The sequence below is a fragment of the Hyla sarda genome, chromosome 1 (genome assembly GCF_029499605.1).
Source record: "Hyla sarda isolate aHylSar1 chromosome 1, aHylSar1.hap1, whole genome shotgun sequence".
In the NCBI taxonomy this organism is placed as follows: Eukaryota; Metazoa; Chordata; class Amphibia; order Anura; family Hylidae; genus Hyla; species Hyla sarda.
Window position 1 is genome coordinate 393,681,514 of NC_079189.1, and position 20,067 is coordinate 393,701,580.

General features: G+C 43.3%; 1 protein-coding gene across 1 annotated transcript in view; it reads right to left on the bottom strand.

The window, feature by feature from the left end:
• The window catches only part of REC8 (REC8 meiotic recombination protein), a 178,760-nt gene that overhangs the window by 131,882 nt on the left and 26,811 nt on the right, over positions 1-20,067 (bottom strand). Inside the window, exons 5-6 of the mRNA XM_056525830.1 lie at positions 843-960; positions 218-305 (exon numbers count right to left, since the gene is read on the bottom strand). Coding sequence (XP_056381805.1) covers positions 218-305; positions 843-960 — 206 coding nt within the window. The remainder of the gene's footprint in view (positions 1-217; positions 306-842; positions 961-20,067) is intronic.

Consider the following 20,067-nt stretch of genomic DNA (forward strand, 5'->3'; position numbering starts at 1 on the left):
ATATCCCAGAGTCATAGAGTTATTACTGCATAAAATGACACAGGTCAGATTTGGTCCTTAAGGTCAAAATGGGCTTCCTCCTTAAGGGGTTAATGGGAAAGACTCTACAGATTGTATCACAGTGGTAAAAGAAACAAAAAGAAAGTAACATTTCTCTTTAAGAAAAATATTAAATTGACAGCCTCTTTTCCTTTGGTTTACATCCTTCCCATCTCACCTTCTTTACGGCTTGTTCTCTTATGTCTTGAAGGAGTCTTTTCTAATCGAACAATCTCAGGTTCTGATGTCTCTAAGAGCATGCAAAGCTATGTCACATAAACAGAGGACAAAATGTAAGGAATGATATACAGGAATCAATTATTGAAACTTTTTTTGCACAAAACACGTAAAGGCACAATCTAGAAATGCAAACATGATTCATGGACTTCATTATTGTAAAGTTTGGTGCACCTTAGCCTGTTCCAAAGTAAGCAGCAGTCACCTTCTAGTATAATTTTTAGTATAATTATATATTACCTTATTTCTGAATAAATTTGGTATTAAAATGTATGTAATTTACCATAAAGCAATCTCTCAATCTGTGAATTGGTAATTTGACTTACAATTTTTTAAGTCATTTAAAAGAAATCCTTGTAAATATTTACAGACTTGTAAATATTTACGGACTGCTAAACGTTTGAAATTAGAAATGTGGTCATCAACATAAAGGCCCAAGAAATGTAATCGCTATTAGAAAAATATAAAGCATTTACTGGCTTGGGTCTGTGTTCCATAACACTTTACTTAATGTGTTGGAAACATAGACACACATGTGTTACAGCCAATTGAACAAATTATTTTACCTGTGGGATCATCATTGGTTCTGGCAGTTCAGGAGATACCTCCATCATCCCAAAAAAAGGATCAGGTGCATCCTCCAGCATCTCCATGAGAATCAGATTATCAGGAAGCAACAAGGGTCTAAAATATAAACATAATGGCCCAGATTAATTTATCTGTCTTTTATTTTACCAGGGAAATTTGAGAAAGGAAAGCTGAGCTTGATTGGTTGCAATCAGTCTGAGACAAAAATCACACATTTTATCACACAGATTAATAAATATGGGCGAGTGTTTCATTATATATAAATTATATGTAAAATATATATAAAAGCTAATTTACTTTCTTTAAATACATGTATATAAGAAACGGTACATACTACACTAGGAAAAAATAATCCATTTATAGAATTCTGAAAATACATGGAAACCATGTATTAACTACTACAATGTAGGTCTCCCTGTTTTCACTTATTTATACTAAACCCTCAACATATGATGGCCCAGACATATGATAGTTTCAACATTATATGAGCTTAAAAGGGGTCAGCAGTCTGACCACAGTGCTCTCTGCTGACACCTCTGTCCGTGTCAGGAACTGTCCAGAGCAGGATAGGTTTGCTATGGGGATTTGCTTGTACTCTGGACAGCGGTGTCAGCAGAAAGCCCTGTGATCAGACTGGAAAGAACTATACAACTTGCTATGGAGCATTCAGCAACTGATAAGTATTGGAAGGATTAAGATTTTTAAATAGAAGCAATTTACAAACCTGTATAATTTTCTGGCACCAGTTTATTTTAAAAAATTAGTTTTCCACCGGAGTACCCCTTTAAGCCCATTGTATGTTGAAACTATCATATGTCTGGGCCATCATATGGGCCATCACTGTAAATAAGTGAAAACAGGGGGACTTACATTGTAGTAGTTAATACATGGTTTCCATGTATTTGCAGGACTTTCTGGCAACAGTTAATTTGAAATTTTTTCCCTTCGGAGTACCCATTTAAAGAGGCCATTGTATGTTGAATTCAACATCAACTTACAATGTCACAGGTATCCGGGAGTGTTGACTGCTGTAGCTGCCACTGGGCCATTTAATGTGCCCAGTTCCGTAGCTTAAATGCTGTGGTACTCATGTACCCAGCAGAGACACAGTGAGTCTCATGTCACTCACATGTCCTTTTGGTCTCTGGCTCTTTAATTTCCCCGTCCTTGTGCCGCCCCCTCAGCAGTTTCCAAAGAACCTGAATCCTCTTGCTGAAGGTGTCTAATGAGCGCAGCCCTTCTACTCCCTCACAATCTAGAGTTCCCACCATACCTCTAGTGTGCACAGCAGTTGTAGCATAGTGACAGTGTTAAAAGCAATGCCCCTTATGCAATATATAGAGGATAAGGTAAGGTCAGTATATATACATTATATATACTGTAGAGTACTGACCTCACCCTCTGCCCAGTATATACATTACTGACTTCACCCGCTCCACCTAGTAAATGCCCTCTATATACTGACCTCACCCCTTGCCCCCCTATATGACTCTATATACTGTACTGACTCACCTGTTCCTTATATATGCCTGTACAGTGGTCCTTCAACATATGATGGTAATTCGTTCCAAACGAGCCATCATTTGTCGAATCCATCGTATGTTGAGGGATTTGTGCAATGTAAAGTATAGGAAGCTGTCCTATAGCTCACCTGTCCCCGCCGCTCGCGATGGTGTCCCCGCCGCTCCCGATGGTGACCCCGGGCCTCCGCTGGGCTCTCCTGGTCATCTCCGGTCCTCCGCTGTCTTCTCCAGTCCTCTGCTGTCTTCCGCAAGGCCTTACAAGGCCTGCATAATGACGTCATTACGCCGCTGCGTACGCCATTCCTATTGGATGACGTGCGCAGCAGCGTATTGATGTTATCGGAGAGGGCTGAGAAGACACCGGAAGACCAGCGCTGGACTCGGAGGGCACCCCGGAGCATCGTGGAGGGGTAAGTAATACTTACCGCACCACACGGGGAACATTAAGCTGCTATCCGGCAGCAGCTTAAGCATTTTGCGCTGCCGGATAACACTTAATGCGATGGTCCCGACATAAAAAAGCATCGTATGTCGATGCTGAAATCGACATGCGATGGCCTCTGAGAGGCCATCGTATGTCGATTTGATCATATGTCGGGCCATCGTAGGTCGGGGGGTCACTGTACATACTGAGCTCAGCCAATTACTAGTTTTCCATTATGGACTCAATGTCTAATAAGCGCTGTCCTTCTCTTCCCTTACACAGAGGTCCCAGTAAAACTTTAGTGTGCCCAGCAGTTGTAGCATTGTGGCCGTGTCAGTTTTTAAAGCATTGTCTCTATCTCAAGTGCCCTTTATGCAATATATACAGTATGAGGTATATATACATCATACATAAGAATATTGACACCATTATGGGTAAGAACCTTTCCATGTTGTGACATGCCTTGAATTGTTACCATTACCATTGTTAATATAGTGAATGCAATCTATTGGGCTAGTCATTTATCATGGTTTTTGTATGATTAGAAGCATAGCTCTAAGGATGATCATTGTACACTATTGCAATAACAGTGGGGGACATTTATCAAAGCATTTAGTAGGTTTTTGTTTTTTTTGCTTAAAATTGTCGAAAAAAAGTCGCACGTGCGACTACTCTCTTTTTTCTGCGACTTGTTGATTGTTCAGTGTCCTAAGCAAAAAAATAATAATCTTGCTTACCAAAGCAAAAAGTGATTTTGGACTTGCAGTGGTCAGAGATTTATCAAGTGCGAAAGTCGCAAAAAAGTCGCATGGCATGAAAAAACCTACTAAATTTACTCCAGCTTAGACATGGAGCAGAAAAAGCTACTACCAAAGCAAAAAAAGAAAAATTGCTTACGTGAAAGAAATTTATCAACAGGCTGAAAGCAGTTCATAAATAAGTCGCACATAAGCAAAACAATTGTAAGAAAAAAATTACTAAAAAAAAGGAATACATAAGCAAACATTGATAAATGTCCCCCAGTGAGATTATAAGTAAACAGGAAATTGATTAGGCATCCACACACATGTATATGGATGTGTGTGTATATATTTTTCTCTGGTTCTTACTGGCTTTCTCAGTAAGTAACATTTTTTTTTTAGCTATTGATTGTTTTTATGATCAGTATTTTGTAAATAAAAGTTGTAATTTTTATAAGAAGGTGTTTTTTGAACTCTGTTTTATTCCGTGGTTATATATATATGGAGTCCTCCTTGTTTTTTGTTTTTTTTGCAATTGGTAGGGATAGAGACACCATGGAACTCTCTGAAAGGTAATATTGGTATAAGGAGATGTCTAATTGGATTGTTTTTTGGTTCATGTACAGTACTGACCTCACCCTCTTCCCCCTAATATATGCCCCCTTTATACTGACCTCACCCCCTGCTCCTTATATATATATATATATATATATATATATAGAGTTATAGACTCAACATACAATGCTTTGAATATACAATGGTTGTCCAAGAACCAATTAATATTGCATTTCGAGGGACCACTGTAATTTGTTTCTACTTGAAGATGATAAATGAGTGGAGATGGATCATGACTAAGGTAGTATTTTTTCTCAAATTAAATATGATTAAAAGCGCAGTGATAAGGATCATTTTTGGGCATAGTGGTGAGGGCTTAAAGGGGGGTTCCTCAACTCTTAAAGGTGGATTTGTTGTAGTTACATGAAAAGAGATTGGTTAGAAGTAGTGTGTCATAAAGGCGTGTTCTGGATCTTAGTTTTTTTTTTTTTATATGTTTGTAAGTGACATAGGAGAATGTTTGGTAGGTAAGGTTTGTCTTAAATATGGCTGATGTTCCTAAGAAATGATTCAGCTTTACTAGATAAGTGGTCAGAAAAATGTAAACCGCACTATGATGTTTCCAAATAACTAAAAATAATTAACGTGGGGACAAGGAATCCTCTCCGAGTATCATATCAGCAGTTTTGTGCTAGTGAAGGCTTTAGAAGAGGATTTAGGGTACTGTTTTCTTACAGCCTCAAAATGAGTTAAAAATTCAGCTAAGTGGTAGGGAAAGCAAAGCAAATGCTTTACTGCAAAGGTGAAGGAATAACCAGTGGGAAGTAGAAGATTGTTGTCCCACTGTGTAGAGCTGTAGTGAGACACTTCTTTATTCACTTCTGGAGACCTCACCTACAAATACGCTTCTGATGTGTTGCAGGGCTATTGATCAGGACCAAGGAATCCTAGAAGATGGAGATTGATATCTCTGAAACAGTTGGAAAGGGTGCAGAGACGCGCGCCTAAACTAATAAGGGGCATGGAACATCTTAGCTATGAGGAGCGATTAAAGGAGTTACAATTGTTTAGCCTTGAGAAAAGACGTTTAACCCCTTAACGACGCAGGACGTATATTTACGTCCTGCGCCGGCTTCCGCGATATGAAGCGGGATCGCGCCGCGATCCCGCATCATATCGCGTCGGTCCCGGCGCTAATCAACGGCCGGGACCCGCGGCTAATACCACACATCGCCGATCGCGATGTGCGGTATTAACCCTTTAGAAGCGGCGGTCAAAGCTGACCGCCGCTTCTAAAGTGAAACTGAAAGTATCCCGGCTGCTCAGTGGGGCTGTTCGGGACTGCCGCGGTGAAATCGCGGCGTCCCAAACCGCTGATCGGACACCGGGAGGGCTCTTACCTGCCTCCTCGGTGTCCGATCGACGAATGACTGCTCCGTGCCTGAGATCCAGGCAGGAGCAGTCAAGCGCCGATAATGCTGATCACAGGCGTGTTAATACACGCCTGTGATCAGGATGAGAGATCAGTGTGTGCAGTGTTATAGGTCTCTATGGGAAAAAAAAGTAAAAAAAAAGTGTTAATAAAGGTCATTTAACCCCTTCCCTAATAAAAGTTTTAATCACCCCCCTTTTCCCATAAAAAAATAAAACAGTGTAAAAAAATAAATAAATAAACATATGTGGTATCACCGCGTGCGTAAATGTCCGAACTATAAAAATATATCATTAATTAAGCCGTACGGTCAATGACGTATGCGCAAAAAAATTCCAAAGTCCAAAAAAGCGTATTTTGGTCATTTTTTATGACATTAAAAAATGAATAAAAAGTGATCAAAAAGTCCGATCAAAACAAAAATCATACCGATAAAAACTTCAGATCACGGCGCAAAAAATGAGTCCTCACACCGCCCCGTACGTGGAAAAATAAAAAAGTTATAGGGGTCAGAAGATGACATTTTTAAACGTATAAATTTTCCTGCATGTAGTTATGATTTTTTCCAGAAGTGCGACAAAATCAAACCTATATAAGTAGGGTATCATTTTAACCGTATGGACCTACATGATGGAATAATGATAAGGTGTAATTTTTACCGAAATATGCACTGCGTAGAAACGGAAGCCCCCAAAAGTTACAAAATGCCGTTTTTTTTCGATTTTGTCGCACAATGATTTTTTTTTCCGTTTCGCCGTGCATTTTTGGGTAAAATGACTAATGTCACTGCAAAGTAGAATTGGCGACGCAAAAAATAAGCCATAATATGGATTTTTAGGTGGAAAATTGAAAGGGTTATGATTTTTAAAAGGTAAGGAGGAAAAAACGAAAGTGCAAAAACGGAAAAACCCTGAGTCCTTAAGGGGTTAAGGGGGGATATGATAAACGTATATAAGTATATAAATGGCCCATACAAAAAATATGGAGAAAAATTGTTCCAGGTTAAACCCCCCCAAAGGACGAGGGGGCACTCCCTCCGTCTGGAGAAGAAAAGGTTTAGTCTAAAGGGGCGGCACGCCTTCTTTACCGTGAGGACTGTGAATTTATGGAACGGTCTACCTCAGGAACTGGTCACAGCAGGAACAATTAACAGCTTTAAAACAGGGTTAGATACATTCCTGGAACAAAATAACATTAATGCTTATGCAGAATTATAAAACTACATCCCTTTCCCTTATCCCCTTACACCCTTCACTTCAATTCCCTGGTTGGACTTGATGGACGTATGTCTTTTTTCAACCATACTAACTATGTAACTATGTAACATCAGAACTTGGTCCCATACAGAACTTTGTAATGACACCACAATCCTTGAGTTATGGGGACCAGCAAAACATGCTGCTAACCAGGAGAGACGCAACCAGCTGGGGAGCTCTCCCACACAGTTCTTACAGGACTCTTCATTCACCTCTTAATCATCCAAGATATAGGATCTACTTCACTGCAAGGCAGATGGCGCAACAAACCACTCAGAGGCAGGTAATACCATGCTTCTTACCCTCATAGCATAAGTTGATATCTTGATGTTTTGACGTAATTTTATCAGCAAGGGTATGTTCACACTGAGGAATTGGCGAGGAATCCTCGCTTAAAAATTCCGCCAGGGAATCTCCGTTTTTTTCTTGTGCAGAATTTGCGCAGAATTCCATGCGTAAATTTTTTTTTGCTGGACAACCAACAATTAGAATTCCACATGAAGAAAGGACATGTTCATTCTTCATGCTGAACGGAATTCAGCATTGGAATTCTGCTTGCGGGAATTCCTCAGTGTGAACTGAGAAGCGGAAATACTTAAACTCTATTGGGTTTTTCACTACTGACTGAATTGGAGAGGAATAAGCAAGCGGAATTACTCGAGTAAACTCCTCTCCAATTCCTCAGTGTGAACATACCCTAAAACGGTGCACAGACTACTGTGACTCAATAGAAGTGGTCCACAATTTTAATGTTAACAACTGTTGCTTTTCATCATGATAGAAGTAATACAGCTTTGAATTGTCATTAAGCTCCTCTTGGAAAGGTTGTGCTGAAATTACATTTTCTTCCTGGTTATTTACTGTTTCCCTGTGACTTTTGAAGACATGGTTACAGAAAAGATGAATTTCACATGTTTTCTACTACACTGTAAGTTAATGTTTTATTTGCCTTTCTTTTAATTAAAAAGATAAGAAAGAAGTGATACAGCCTCTCAGGTGACAACCTAATATCTTTCCTATATGGATGTTCTTTTATATTTACCACTTATTATAATAATAATATAATGAACAGAGCCTTATTGTTAATGATCTTTTACAAGTACTTGCAGTACATCCACTGTATCTTTATTTTGGATAAACACAATTTGAACTTACTTTAGATATACTTGGATGTAACTTTATTTCTAGACAAGTGCACAACAGAAAAATTAGATTCTGTTAGTTAAGTAAAAATTTTTGTTCAGTTGTTTTAATTTTTTGACCTAATTTGGTATTCTGAACTTTTCATTCCTCACACTATGGAAAATGTGTTAAGTTAAAGGGGTTATCCAAAAAAAACTTTTTTTTATATATCAACTGGCTCCAGAAAGTTAAACAGATTTGTAAATTACTTCTATTAAAAATCTTCTATTAAAAATATTTTCTGTCTAAGTGCTCTCTGATGACACGTGTCTCGGGAACCGCCCAGTTTAGAAGAGGTTTGCTATGGGGATTTGCTTCTAAACTGGGCGGTTCCCGAGACACGTGTCATCACAGAGCACTTAGACAGAAAAGAACAACCTTAACTTGAGAAGCTCATAAGTACTGACAGGATTAAGATTTTTCAATTTACAAATCTTTACAAAACTTTCTGGAGCCAGTTGATATATAAAAAATGTTTTTCCTGGATAACCCCTTTAAATGGTCAGATCCAAAAACTTTTTACATGTTGTTACTAATGAAAATTAAAGACCTTTTGTAACATGGTTGTTTGAAAAAGTTTGAATATTTAAGAAAGAAAACGGCCCCTGAAAATCCCATTACTAGACTAGGGACACTACTGGGACACTAACCAGTCCTGCAGCAGCATCAGGTTCGTCTATGAGTCATGGACTAGAGATGACTTATGGACAAGGCTGCATGAGAAGATGCACCAATCACCTCCCACCACCACAAGGGAGGGACACACCCCCTTCCACGTTAGACCACGTTAATGTAATTGCTTAATGTCTAAATCATGTATCATGCATCCACATAGACATTTATCTGGTGTAGGATGTCACTGTGGTTATTGTGACCGTCTGCAGGCATCCTCCATTGAATGCATTTTTTGCTGGGGATCGCCCATAGCAACGAATCACAAGTGCAGGACCTCTACCCCAGCGAAGGTGCACAACTGCACTTGGGGTTGAGTTTCCTGCTATAACCACATTAATGTTAATGTGAGCTGTTTTCTATGTTTAAGGCTTATACTAATGCACCCTTTTATCTTACTGGGTAGCATTAAGGTTTCAACTGTGAGGCCGGCTATATATGAACCAACCAGGATGGGGCTTGTAGCCTGTCTCCCCCCTCCCATTGTATGTCTGCTTAGCCCACACTGGAGGTAACTGGGGAGCAGTCAGCAAGTCGGACCTAAGGCTGCTGTCATTAGGTTCCTGGCTTTACTTATCCAGCCAGGTAGGCTAGTGTTAGGTCCCGCACCACTTGAGAAACCTTGGCGTGGTGTGCGGGCTCATGTCCTTCATATAAGGATATACTGGCTAATGTCTCAATTTTACATCAGTTTTGAGGGTTAGCTAATGTCATTGTTTACATTTACCACAGGAGTGAACCCATATTGTGATCCATAGGTGCGGGTCCTCCACTCCAACGTAGGTGCACAACTGCACTTGGGGTTGAGCACCTCCTATCACCTTAGACCACGTTAATGTAATTGTGACACGCCCCTTTCCCCTGAGAGGATTTCTAACATTGTGAGATAATGAATAGAGGTATTTTTATAATAAATATAGGTGATAGAGGCATATAAATTAGATGTTCATGATCAGGATTAGGTACTGAGTAACATATTCATTTTTTTTGTGTGATCGGACAGGTACGCTTTAAGTTTAGCTTCTTTTTGTTAAGTAGTATAGACGTCCAGGTTGGCGGGCGTTCCGGCACCTGGACGTCTATACTCGTCCATTATTCTCATGGGTGCTGCCCAGTGCACCCACAAGATCGCGGCAGGGACACGGCTGTATCACACAGCCGGGACCCTGCTGCACTGCCAGGACCGAAGTAAACTTCGGTCCCGGCAGTTTTAACCCTTACAGCTGTGGTCGGAAGTGACCGCGGGCTGTAAGTGTTATGACAGAGGAAGGGGGCTCCCTCTGTCTCCTCTGCAGCACCCCACATCGCGATCGCAGGGTGCTGTGTGTGGCCGCGGCTGGCGGGGGCCTGCCGCACTGCCGGGAGTGAAGTTCACTTCACTCCCGACAGTTTAACCCTTACAGCCGCGGTCAGAAGTGACTGCGCGCTGTAAGGAGTTCTGACAGAGGGAGGGGGCTCCCTCTGTCTCTCCTGCAGCACCCCGGAGCGTCGCGGGGTGCTGCTGCATACCTGGGCAGCCGGGGGTCCTACAAAGACCCCCAGGTCTGCCCTGGGTATTGCCTGTAGGACGTGCCAGAGGCACGACCTAATATGCTGCCTGCTTGTGAAAACTGGCAGGCAGCATATAACTGCAATGCTTTGGAATACTAAGTATTCCAAAGCATTAAAAAGTGTAAAAATAAATAAATAAATAAAATAAAAGTGTAAAAGTAAATAAAAATGTAATAAAAGTGTAAAAAAAAAATAATATTAAAAATACATTTATTAAATGAATCTAATAAAAAAAATGCATAATGTGTAGGATCGCATTGGCGGACATCCGCAGCATGTAATATGCTGCGGATGTCCACCATGTGATCCTACACATTATGCAGCAGTCAAGGTAATGAGCTCCCTGCTGCGGCTGGGTAGCTTTGTGTGTCCACTCATAGCGGTGGATTTCCCGCCGGCAGTCATGAGCGGACACACTGAGCTACCCCGCCGCAGCAGTGATGGATATATTTGCCATGAGCGGGTGCTTATTCCCACAACATGGCAGATATATCCATCAGGAGCCTTAACTGTCACAGACAGACGCGTTATACTGCCAGCCGACCAAGGACCAATCAGAGAGGTCCCTGGTCCAGCCAATAACTTGTAGGGGTGCGGCATATAAATGGGGTCACTTGTGGGGGTGGGGGTGCTGTTCTGCCCTGAAAGCCAAATGGCGCTCCTCTCCTTCTGAGTCCTACCACGCGGCCAAGGAACCATATATGGCCTAAGTGGGGGTATTTCTGAACATGGGACAAGCAGCTAAATAAAATATAGGGTGCATTTCTTTCAATATCAGAAGTGATGTACAAAAAATATGCCCCCCAAATGATGCATTTGTGAAAAATTGCAAATTTCGAATTTTTAACATGGACTTTGTAATAATTTCTGCCAAAAAACTATGGTGTTAAAATACTCACTGTACCCCCTAGCGAATACCTTGAGGGGTCTAGTTTTTAAAATGGGGTCATTTGGGGGGGGGGGGTCCTATGTTCTACTACCTTTTAATTTCTGCAAACCGTGCATAGCACATACAAAAAGATGTACTTTTCAAATTTTCAAAATTTTCTAAATTTCAAGTTAAATTGTTAGGCTTCTAACTAATTTAAAATGTTAATTAAAAACAAACAAATGACGTCAAAATAAAGTAGACATCTGAAAGTATAAGTTTCATAAACTATTTGGTCAGTAAGTATAAATATATGCAAGCTATTAGTGTTAACCCCTTAAGGACGCAGGACGTAAATGTATGTCCTGGTGAGGTGGTACTTAACGCACCAGGACGTACATTTATGTCCTGTGCATAACTGCGGCCATCGGAGCGATGCCCGTGTTATGCGCGGCTGATCCCAGCTGCTGATCGCAGCCAGGGACCCGCCGGCAATGGCCGACGCCCGCGATCTCGCGGGCGTCCGCCATTAACCCCTCAGGTGCCGGGATCAATATAGATCCCGGCATCTGCGGCAGTGCGCGATTTGAATGAATGATCGGATCGCCCGCAGCGCTGCTGCGGGGATCCGATCATTCATAACGCCGCACGAAGGTCCCCTCTCCTTCCTCCGTCCGGCTCCCGGCGTCTCCTGCTCTGGTCTGTGATCGAGCAGACCAGAACAGAAGATCACCGAAAACACTGATCTGTTCTATGTCCTATACATAGAACAGATCAGTATTAGCAATCATGGTATTGCTATGAATAGTCCCCTATGGGGACTATTCAAGTGTAAAAAAAAAGGAAAAAAATGTAAAAGTAACAGTAAAAAAAAAGTGAAAAATCCCCTCCCCCAATAAAAAAGTAAAACGTCCGTTTTTTCCTATTTTACCCCCAAAAAGCGTAAAAAAATTTTTTTATAGACATATTTGGTATCGCCGCGTGCGTAAATGTCCGAACTATTAAAATAAAATGTTAATGATCCCGTACGGTGAACGGCATGAACGAAAAAAAAAAAAGTCAAAAATTCCTACTTTTTTATACATTTTATTTAAAAAAAATTCTAAAAAATGTATTAAAAGTTTTTTATATGCAAATGTGGTATCAAAAAAAAGTACAGATCATGGCGCAAAAAATGAGCCCCCATACCGCTGCTTATACGGAAAAATAAAAAAGTTAGAGGTCATCAAAATAAAGGAGTTATAAACGTACTAATTTGGTTAAAAAGTTTGTTATTTTTTTTTTAAGCGCAACAATAATATAAAAGTATATAATAATGGCTATCATTTTAATCGTATTGACCCTCAGAATATATGAATACATTTTGTTCAGATGGATCTGAATGTTCAAAAGTAAATTTTCAAACAAATATCTATTTGTTACGGACCTACATACATTTCTCTTTCTTTCTATATACACTATGAGAAAATATTATTTTACTGAAAGAGTAATAGAGGTTTGGAAAAAAAACTTATGTACATGTGGCTTCGGGGTGTGAGGTGCAGGGTAGATGTTATAACTAGAGATGAGCGAACTTTTCAAAAATTCGATTCGACCGATTCGCCAAATTTTCTGAAAAAGTTTGTTTCGATCCGAATTGTTTTGCGGCGAATCTATATTAAAAAAAGCTATTTCTAGCCTACATACAGCCTCTATAGGGGTATATAACACTTTGCTGTGTTCTAAAACGCATATGGAGTGTGCTGGGGTAGTGAAATAATACTGTTATTCAGAATAGCATGCAGATTACCGGCATCACTTTTAGAATCACTGTCGCACAGCAGCACAATGACAGAGCCTGCTGGTGGCATCAGTGACAGGAGACCATATAGTGACTGAATGACATAGCGTGGAGGTGTTGGCAGCATGAGGACACCATATAGTGGCTGAATGACACAGCTTGGATGAGGCTGAAGCATGAGGACACCATATAGTGGCTGAATGACACAGCGTGGAGGTGTTGGCAGCATGAGGAGACCATATAGTGGCTCAATGACACAGTGTGGACATGTTGGCAGCATGAGGAGACCATATAGTGGCTGAATGGCACAGTGTGGAGGTGTTGGCAGCATGAGGACACCATATAGTGGCTGAATGACACAGTGTGGACATGTTGGCAGCATGAGGAGACCATATAGTGGCTGAATGACACAGCGTGGAGGTGTTGGCAGCATGAGGAGACCATATAGTGGATGAATGGCATAGCCCGGAGTTGCCAGCAGCATTAGTAGGCACTAGGCCTTCACAATCCCTAAGATTAAAAGATGAGTTAAGAAATTTAAACCGAAGATTTGGATGGCGGGTGCTACCTATGAGAAAATTTGAAATTCCCAGACCCAGGCCCCACAGCGGCATCAGTAAACCATATATTGCCTGAATGACACAGCCTGAGTTGGCTGATGCACGAGTACACCGCAGGGCTTACCAATCCCCTCCAAAAAACAACACAATTTTTGAAATTTGGACAGGAGCACATTCAATTTCTGCGCCGTTGGATGAGTGGGCGCATACTGTTGTCTCTTGGACATGGCTTTGCCGATGGACTGTTGGCGGAATGGCTGACTTAAAGCAGGAGAAGTAGGAGCGACAGCAGGAGGGTTTGCACACAGCTCCCTTCAGCTGAGGTGGTGGAGCCTTGGCTGGATGAAGGAGGGAGCGGATAGCCACTGGGTGATGCAGCAGGCTGGACCACTACATCGGAGCCACGGTTCTCCCAGGCCGCTTTATGGTGGCGAAGCATGTGTTGACGCAGGGCCGTGGTGCCGACATTGGGACCCTGGCCACGCTTCACCTTCTGCCGACAGATCTTGCATGTGGCTACGTGAACCTCCTCCGGATGCCTTATGAAAGACTTCCACACCGCAAAGTAGCTGATTTTCCCATCCGCAGTCTGCACTAATTGACTGCTACTGGCGCCGTCTCCAGGAACCCCTGTTCCACTACCTCCTGGAAAGGTAGGCTGCCGCAAAGCAGGTGGTCTCCCCCGGGCATGTTTGGCTCCTGAATTTCCACTCCTGCCACCACGCTGACTCCCAACCGTGCTACCGCCTTGCTGCCTCTAGGGCAACCTGCAACTCTCTACTCCTGATGATGATGAAGCAAGCCCCTTCTGCACCCGGCTCCCAATTGCGATCGGCTTCATCATCATCAACAGGTGTGTGCAGGTCACTGATGTCCTCCTCAGGTTCCCCAACAGTGTCTGTTTCAGGACCCTGAACCCTTGCAACACCGCCTCCCACATCACTCTCCGCATCACTACCTGGCCACCTAGCAGAGCAAGCGGCGCATGTCTCCTCCCCTTCTTGGATGTGCAGTAGCTGCTGACTGTCCTCTATTAGATCGTCCTCAGTAAATAGTGGAGCTGAACCCACAGCATAAGATACTTCTTTAGGAGAGGGAACAGCATAGGACAAAGGCAATGGGAGGACAGGGACTGCTCCCTGGCCATGCCAACTGAGGGTTGTTTCTGAGGAACCCACCGACTGTTGACTGGGGGTGGCAGATGTCACTTGTGATGATGTGGATGAGCGTTTTAACCAATTGATGACGGCAGATGGGTTGCTGGTCGAGACACGACCGCTGGCTGATAACGGGAGCTCAGGCCTCTCGCTGCGACTCCTTCTGCCACTCGCCCCAAGTCTGCTGCCAACTCTGCCTGAAGTATTTAGGCCTCTGCCACTCCTCTGTGCTGGCACTTCTCTGCTTGACCTACTTAGTGCGTTTATGAGGGTATTACAATACGCTACACTACTCTTTAAACAGTATTTGTCTAGAACAGCAGCAGGTGATTACTTATGGCTGTCCTTTCACAGTATGAAGGCCCTTTACAGATTAACAGGTACAAGATGGTACACTATTTGGATGTACGTATGCGGTATGCACTGATGAGGGCAGTAAGATGCGCAACTATAGGCAGAAAAAACTCTGTATTTTTTAAAAACACCAGCCGGTGAATACTATTGTTTGGACTTTGACGGTATGGAGCATCTTGACAGATTAACAGGTACTAAATGGTACAATACTTAGATGTACCTATGCGGTATGCACTCATGAGGGCAGTAATATGCGCAACTATAGGCAGAAAAAACTCTGTATTTTTTAAAAACACCAGCCGGTGAATACTATTGTTTGGACTTTGACAGTATGGAGCACCTTGACAGATTAACAGGTACAAAATGGTACAATACTTGGATGTACCTATGCGGTATGCACTGATGAGGGCAATAATATGCGCAACTATACGCAGAAAAAATAATTATTTTTAAAAAACACCAGCAGGTGATTACTTTTGCCAGGAGTCAGGACTTTCCCTGTATCTAGACTTGTTACAGATACAGAATAGTAGACTGCTTTGATGTAGGCATGTGTTATGCACGTATGAGGGCAGACAAATGCACTACAGTCCACTGAAAAAGAATGTATTGTATTTTATTGTGGACCCAACAGTGCAGCACCACAATAAAAATAATACAGGGATTAAACCCAAAATTGCACTCTGTCACACAATTCTGAGCAGCAGATTATTTCTGGAGCAAAAAAAACACTGAATTGTGCAGAAAAATTAGGTGGTAAGATGGTTGATAAAGTTCAGGTAGCTTGTTGATCTGTATGAGGCAGCGAACAGCTATCTGCCCCTCTCTGCTGCAATGCTCAATAACGTGAATAGGAGGTTTAGCTATCAACGATCCTTCTCAGTGTAACAGCAAAGCACTCTGCACTCCTGCCTTTCCCTAATGCTGATGTGACTAGCAGTTGCAGTGTAATGCTGTGGTATAAGCTAGTCAGACACACGCAGTCCCGTTCTCTCTATCTTTGAGTGCATAGACGAAATGAAGAGAGGCAAGATGGCTGCCGATTATATAGGGCTGTGACATCACAGGGGTCAATGAATGCTGATAGGCTGCATCTCACATGTGATTCAGGGTCATCCCGCCTACCTTGATTCCCGCCGCTGTTTCCTGCCCTCCCATAATCCCCTGCCCCATGTACTCACACGTGGATCCGCCATTTTAGGTCTCCAATAGCCTGGAGCGCTGTAAAATGAAGTTTAATGAAGCGATTCGCGCGATCGAATCGCGGCGATATTCGCATTCGTTGCAAATCAAATTTTTCATGAAATTTGTTACGAATTCGGGTTCGTCAACTTTGATTCGCTCATCTCTAGTTATAACCTATGGGGAAGATGTTTTTAACCCCTTCTTGTCATGATGCCAGGGCGTGGTTTAGCCTTAACCACCCTGAAAATAATACCACTAATCCGGATTAAGGATAACGGCAGCTTTACTGAGGCAAGATAGGTGATGTAGTCTTCGCAGTATAGCCAAATATCCCAGGGAGGTGACCGGTGACACAGGGGGACCTCGCAGGCTTGCTGGGACTTGCAGTAGTTAGACTGACTTTAGTGCAGGCCACGGTGACTACAGATGAACTAGACTTGACAGAGATGACTGACAATAAGATGACTTGACTTACTGATGACCAACTTGTGGGTGCAGGACTTTAGGCTTGAGGCCTCCAATGCTCTGGACACAGACACTGGAACAACTTGACTACACTGGATCTTAACAGGAAAGAGCATGGAAAGAGAGAGATTGCAGCCCCTCCCCTGGTTATATAGGGGGCTGTGCAAGGAGCTCATAGGTCACTTGGGGGGGGGGGTCATCTGGTCACTGGAGCCTCCTGGGTATCAATCATGTGATACAAACATTAAAGCAACAGTACATTATATATACAAAACCTATGTACAACATGGTGAACTGTAATGGGGACCTTAGGGACATGCAGGGACTTTGCCTGACAGGGCAGGAGGAAAGTACAGGGCCACATCATCCCATACTGGGACAACACAAACTTGAAGGACGTTCCACAGTCCGTTAAAACAGACTCTGGACACCCAAGGGTTTGTACCCAATTGGAGTAGAACATCTGGGCCGCTGTTTTGGCTGTGAGGTCTCTAACAGGTACTACGACAACCCATTTTGAGTAGTGATCCACCAAGGTGAGAGCATAAGTGTACCAGGTAGGAGACAACGTGACATGGTCTAGTGTGACCAACTGATTAGGCCTTTCACTCTGGATGGAATGGAGGGATGCTCTTACATCCTTGTGCACATTCTTGGTGACATTGCAGACTACCCACTCACTGCAACCATTTCTCAATGTCGCTCCTCATCCCAATCCAGTAGAATCTTCACCTGACAGTAGCCTCGATCTTGTGGACTCCAAAGTGTCCTGACTGATCATTATATGCGTTGAGGACCATCGCCCTGTCTCTTCGGGGGAACCAGAATCTGATGAAGTTGATCACCAGGGACTTCATCACTAAAGAATTCCGGTACAACAGTCCCTTGTGTCCCTTGTCTGGTACAACAGTGGCTTCCTCTGTCACAACAGACGTTTAAACTCGTAGTAACATTGGGCCCGGTGTAGATGGATTTGTACCCTTTTCATCAGAAGGTAGTCAAACAGATCCCCCATGACGCGACTTTTGTCTTGTAGAATCTTCCAGGTGTATAGGTCTTCTTGAACCTTCTTGGACCTGGGTTCACCATCCCCAAGGGCGGTCACAACATTCTGATTCACAAACTTTTGGTAAAATGGGGGCATCTCCACTTCTTCCCACTCATCTTCGTTAGGTGGTTCTTCGCCAGGGGTCATCTGAGACAGTACATCAGTGTTGACATTTGACTTGCTGCTCCTGTACTTGATGGTGATAATGTAGTTGGCCAATCTTGAGGCCCAATGCTGCTCAATGGCACCCAACTTGGCAGTATTGAGATGGGCTAACGGGTTGTTATCTGTGTAGACAGTGAATGGCGTGGCAGACAAGTAGTCCTTAAACTTTTCAGTCACGGCCCATACAAGGGAAAAAAGTTTCAGCTTGAAGGAGCTGTAGTTTGCATAGTTTTTTTCTGCTCCTCTCAGGTTACGACTGGCATTCTTGAACTTGGGACAGGACAGCCCCCAGACCTTCGAAGCTGGCATCAGTAAACAGCCGGAACGGCTGACTGTAGTCTGGATACAGCAGGATGGGTGGTTCTGTCAGCAGATGTTTTAGAGCTCGGAATGCTGTTTCTTGCTCTTTGGCCCATTCAACAGGTAATCTTCCACTGTAGTTCTCCTTCGCCGTTCCCCACAGGAGAGCTGTAAGGGGTTCTGCAATCTGGGCGAAGTGGGGAATGAAGCAGAGGTAGTAGCCGGCAAATCCCAGGAAGCTCCTGACATCTTTCACCATGCGCGGGGTAGGCCAGTTCTTAACAACTTCCACTTTTTCAGGATTAGGCTGGACTCCCTCTGCGCTGATAACATGACCCAGGTAGTGTACCTGCAGCTTAAGCAGATGACACTTTGACGGCTTGATCTTCAGCCCATGCTTGATCAGGACTTGGAAGATGTCTGACAGATGACTGAGGTGCTCCTGGTAGGACTTGGAATACACGATGACAAGCGTCCAGGTACAATAGGACACATTGAAAGATCAGTTGGCCCAGGCACCGCTCCATCAGACGCTGGAATGTAGCAGCGGCATTACATAGCGCAAACGGCATACTCTTAAACTCGAATAGTCCCATGGGTGTCACAAAGGAGGTCTTTTTCTTGACCAGAACAAGGTGCGCCGGCCAGGGACTTTCTTCAATGACGTCTGCCTCTTTCATGTCAGCCAGCATCTTCTTGACAGTCTGATGCATGCCTGGTGCGACCGGCCGGTGTCTCTCTTTAATAGGTGGGCTGTTGCCGATGAGGATTCTGTGCTGGATCATAGACGTACGTTCAAAATTGGTGGGGTGTTTGATGAAAGTCTCGTGGTACCTTCTGGGACATTGACGACTCCCTTGACTTGTTCCCTTGGGGTAGTATCGTCTCCTACTTGGAGTTGCGCCCACCAGGGCTCAGTAGTGCTGGAACCAGATCCTTCAGTCACTTGGGCCACACGCTGTCGGGCCACCTTGCATTCTGTTAGGATGTGACTGGAGTGTATTTAGGTAACACAATAGCAGCATCAGACAGATTGACTAATCGGATGTGGACTCTCCCGTTGGTATCTGTGACAAGGGTTCTCGCAGCTCGGACAAGGGAATGATCTTCCAGCTGCATAGGCTCCAGCAGGGCTTGATAGTCCATGTTCCTTACTTCAGGACATGCACTGCACCAGATGATGGTCTCTGTGTTTGGCTGCAGGGTCACTGACCTGATATATTGGACTCGTACTCTGCAGATTTCACCCTGCTTTTTGGCAAACTTATGCTCCGCCTGTAGAACATTCACGTGGTGCTGCGCAACCTGCTGGCCTGAAGGAGACATGTAGGGGAGAGAGGCATGCCAGGAATCTACTACTTCAGTGAAACAGTTTCTTATCATTTTCATCCCCAATATAAACTCAGCAGATCCCCTATCTGACACATTAGTTACAATCACTCCCTGCCCTCTAAGTACATGCACTCCCAACTGAATGGTTAGCTCCCAATATCCATGTCTGGGTATTGGTTTCCCATTACCCACCACTACTCTAAAGTCAACATCATCAGGCTCACACAATAAACTAGCAATAGAAAACATTTTTAGGTATAGTAGACACTTGTGACCCTGTATCTATCAGCGCCTCCAACTGTACACCTTCTACAACAATTTTTACATAGGGGCAGGAGACGACATAAAGTGAGAGTCCTGACTTAGGTTGTTTGGACCTGGTGACTATTTTCCTGAGGGTCAGCCCACGACCTCAGGGGAAATCAATTTAAATCCCAACCCTTCATCTTCCAATGTCCTGACTTATTTCAGTAAGTACAAAAGGGCCTTTGAGTCCCCGAGGGCCTATTGGGCGGACGATTGTGGGGGTTAAAATTGTGGGGAACAGGGACAGGTTTTCTATGTGATGGGCTGTTCATGGTCAGGTGGAGCGGCACAGGTGGCAAGCTCCTTCACCGCCTTAGTCAACTGTTCAGGGTCCTGCTTAACACTTTG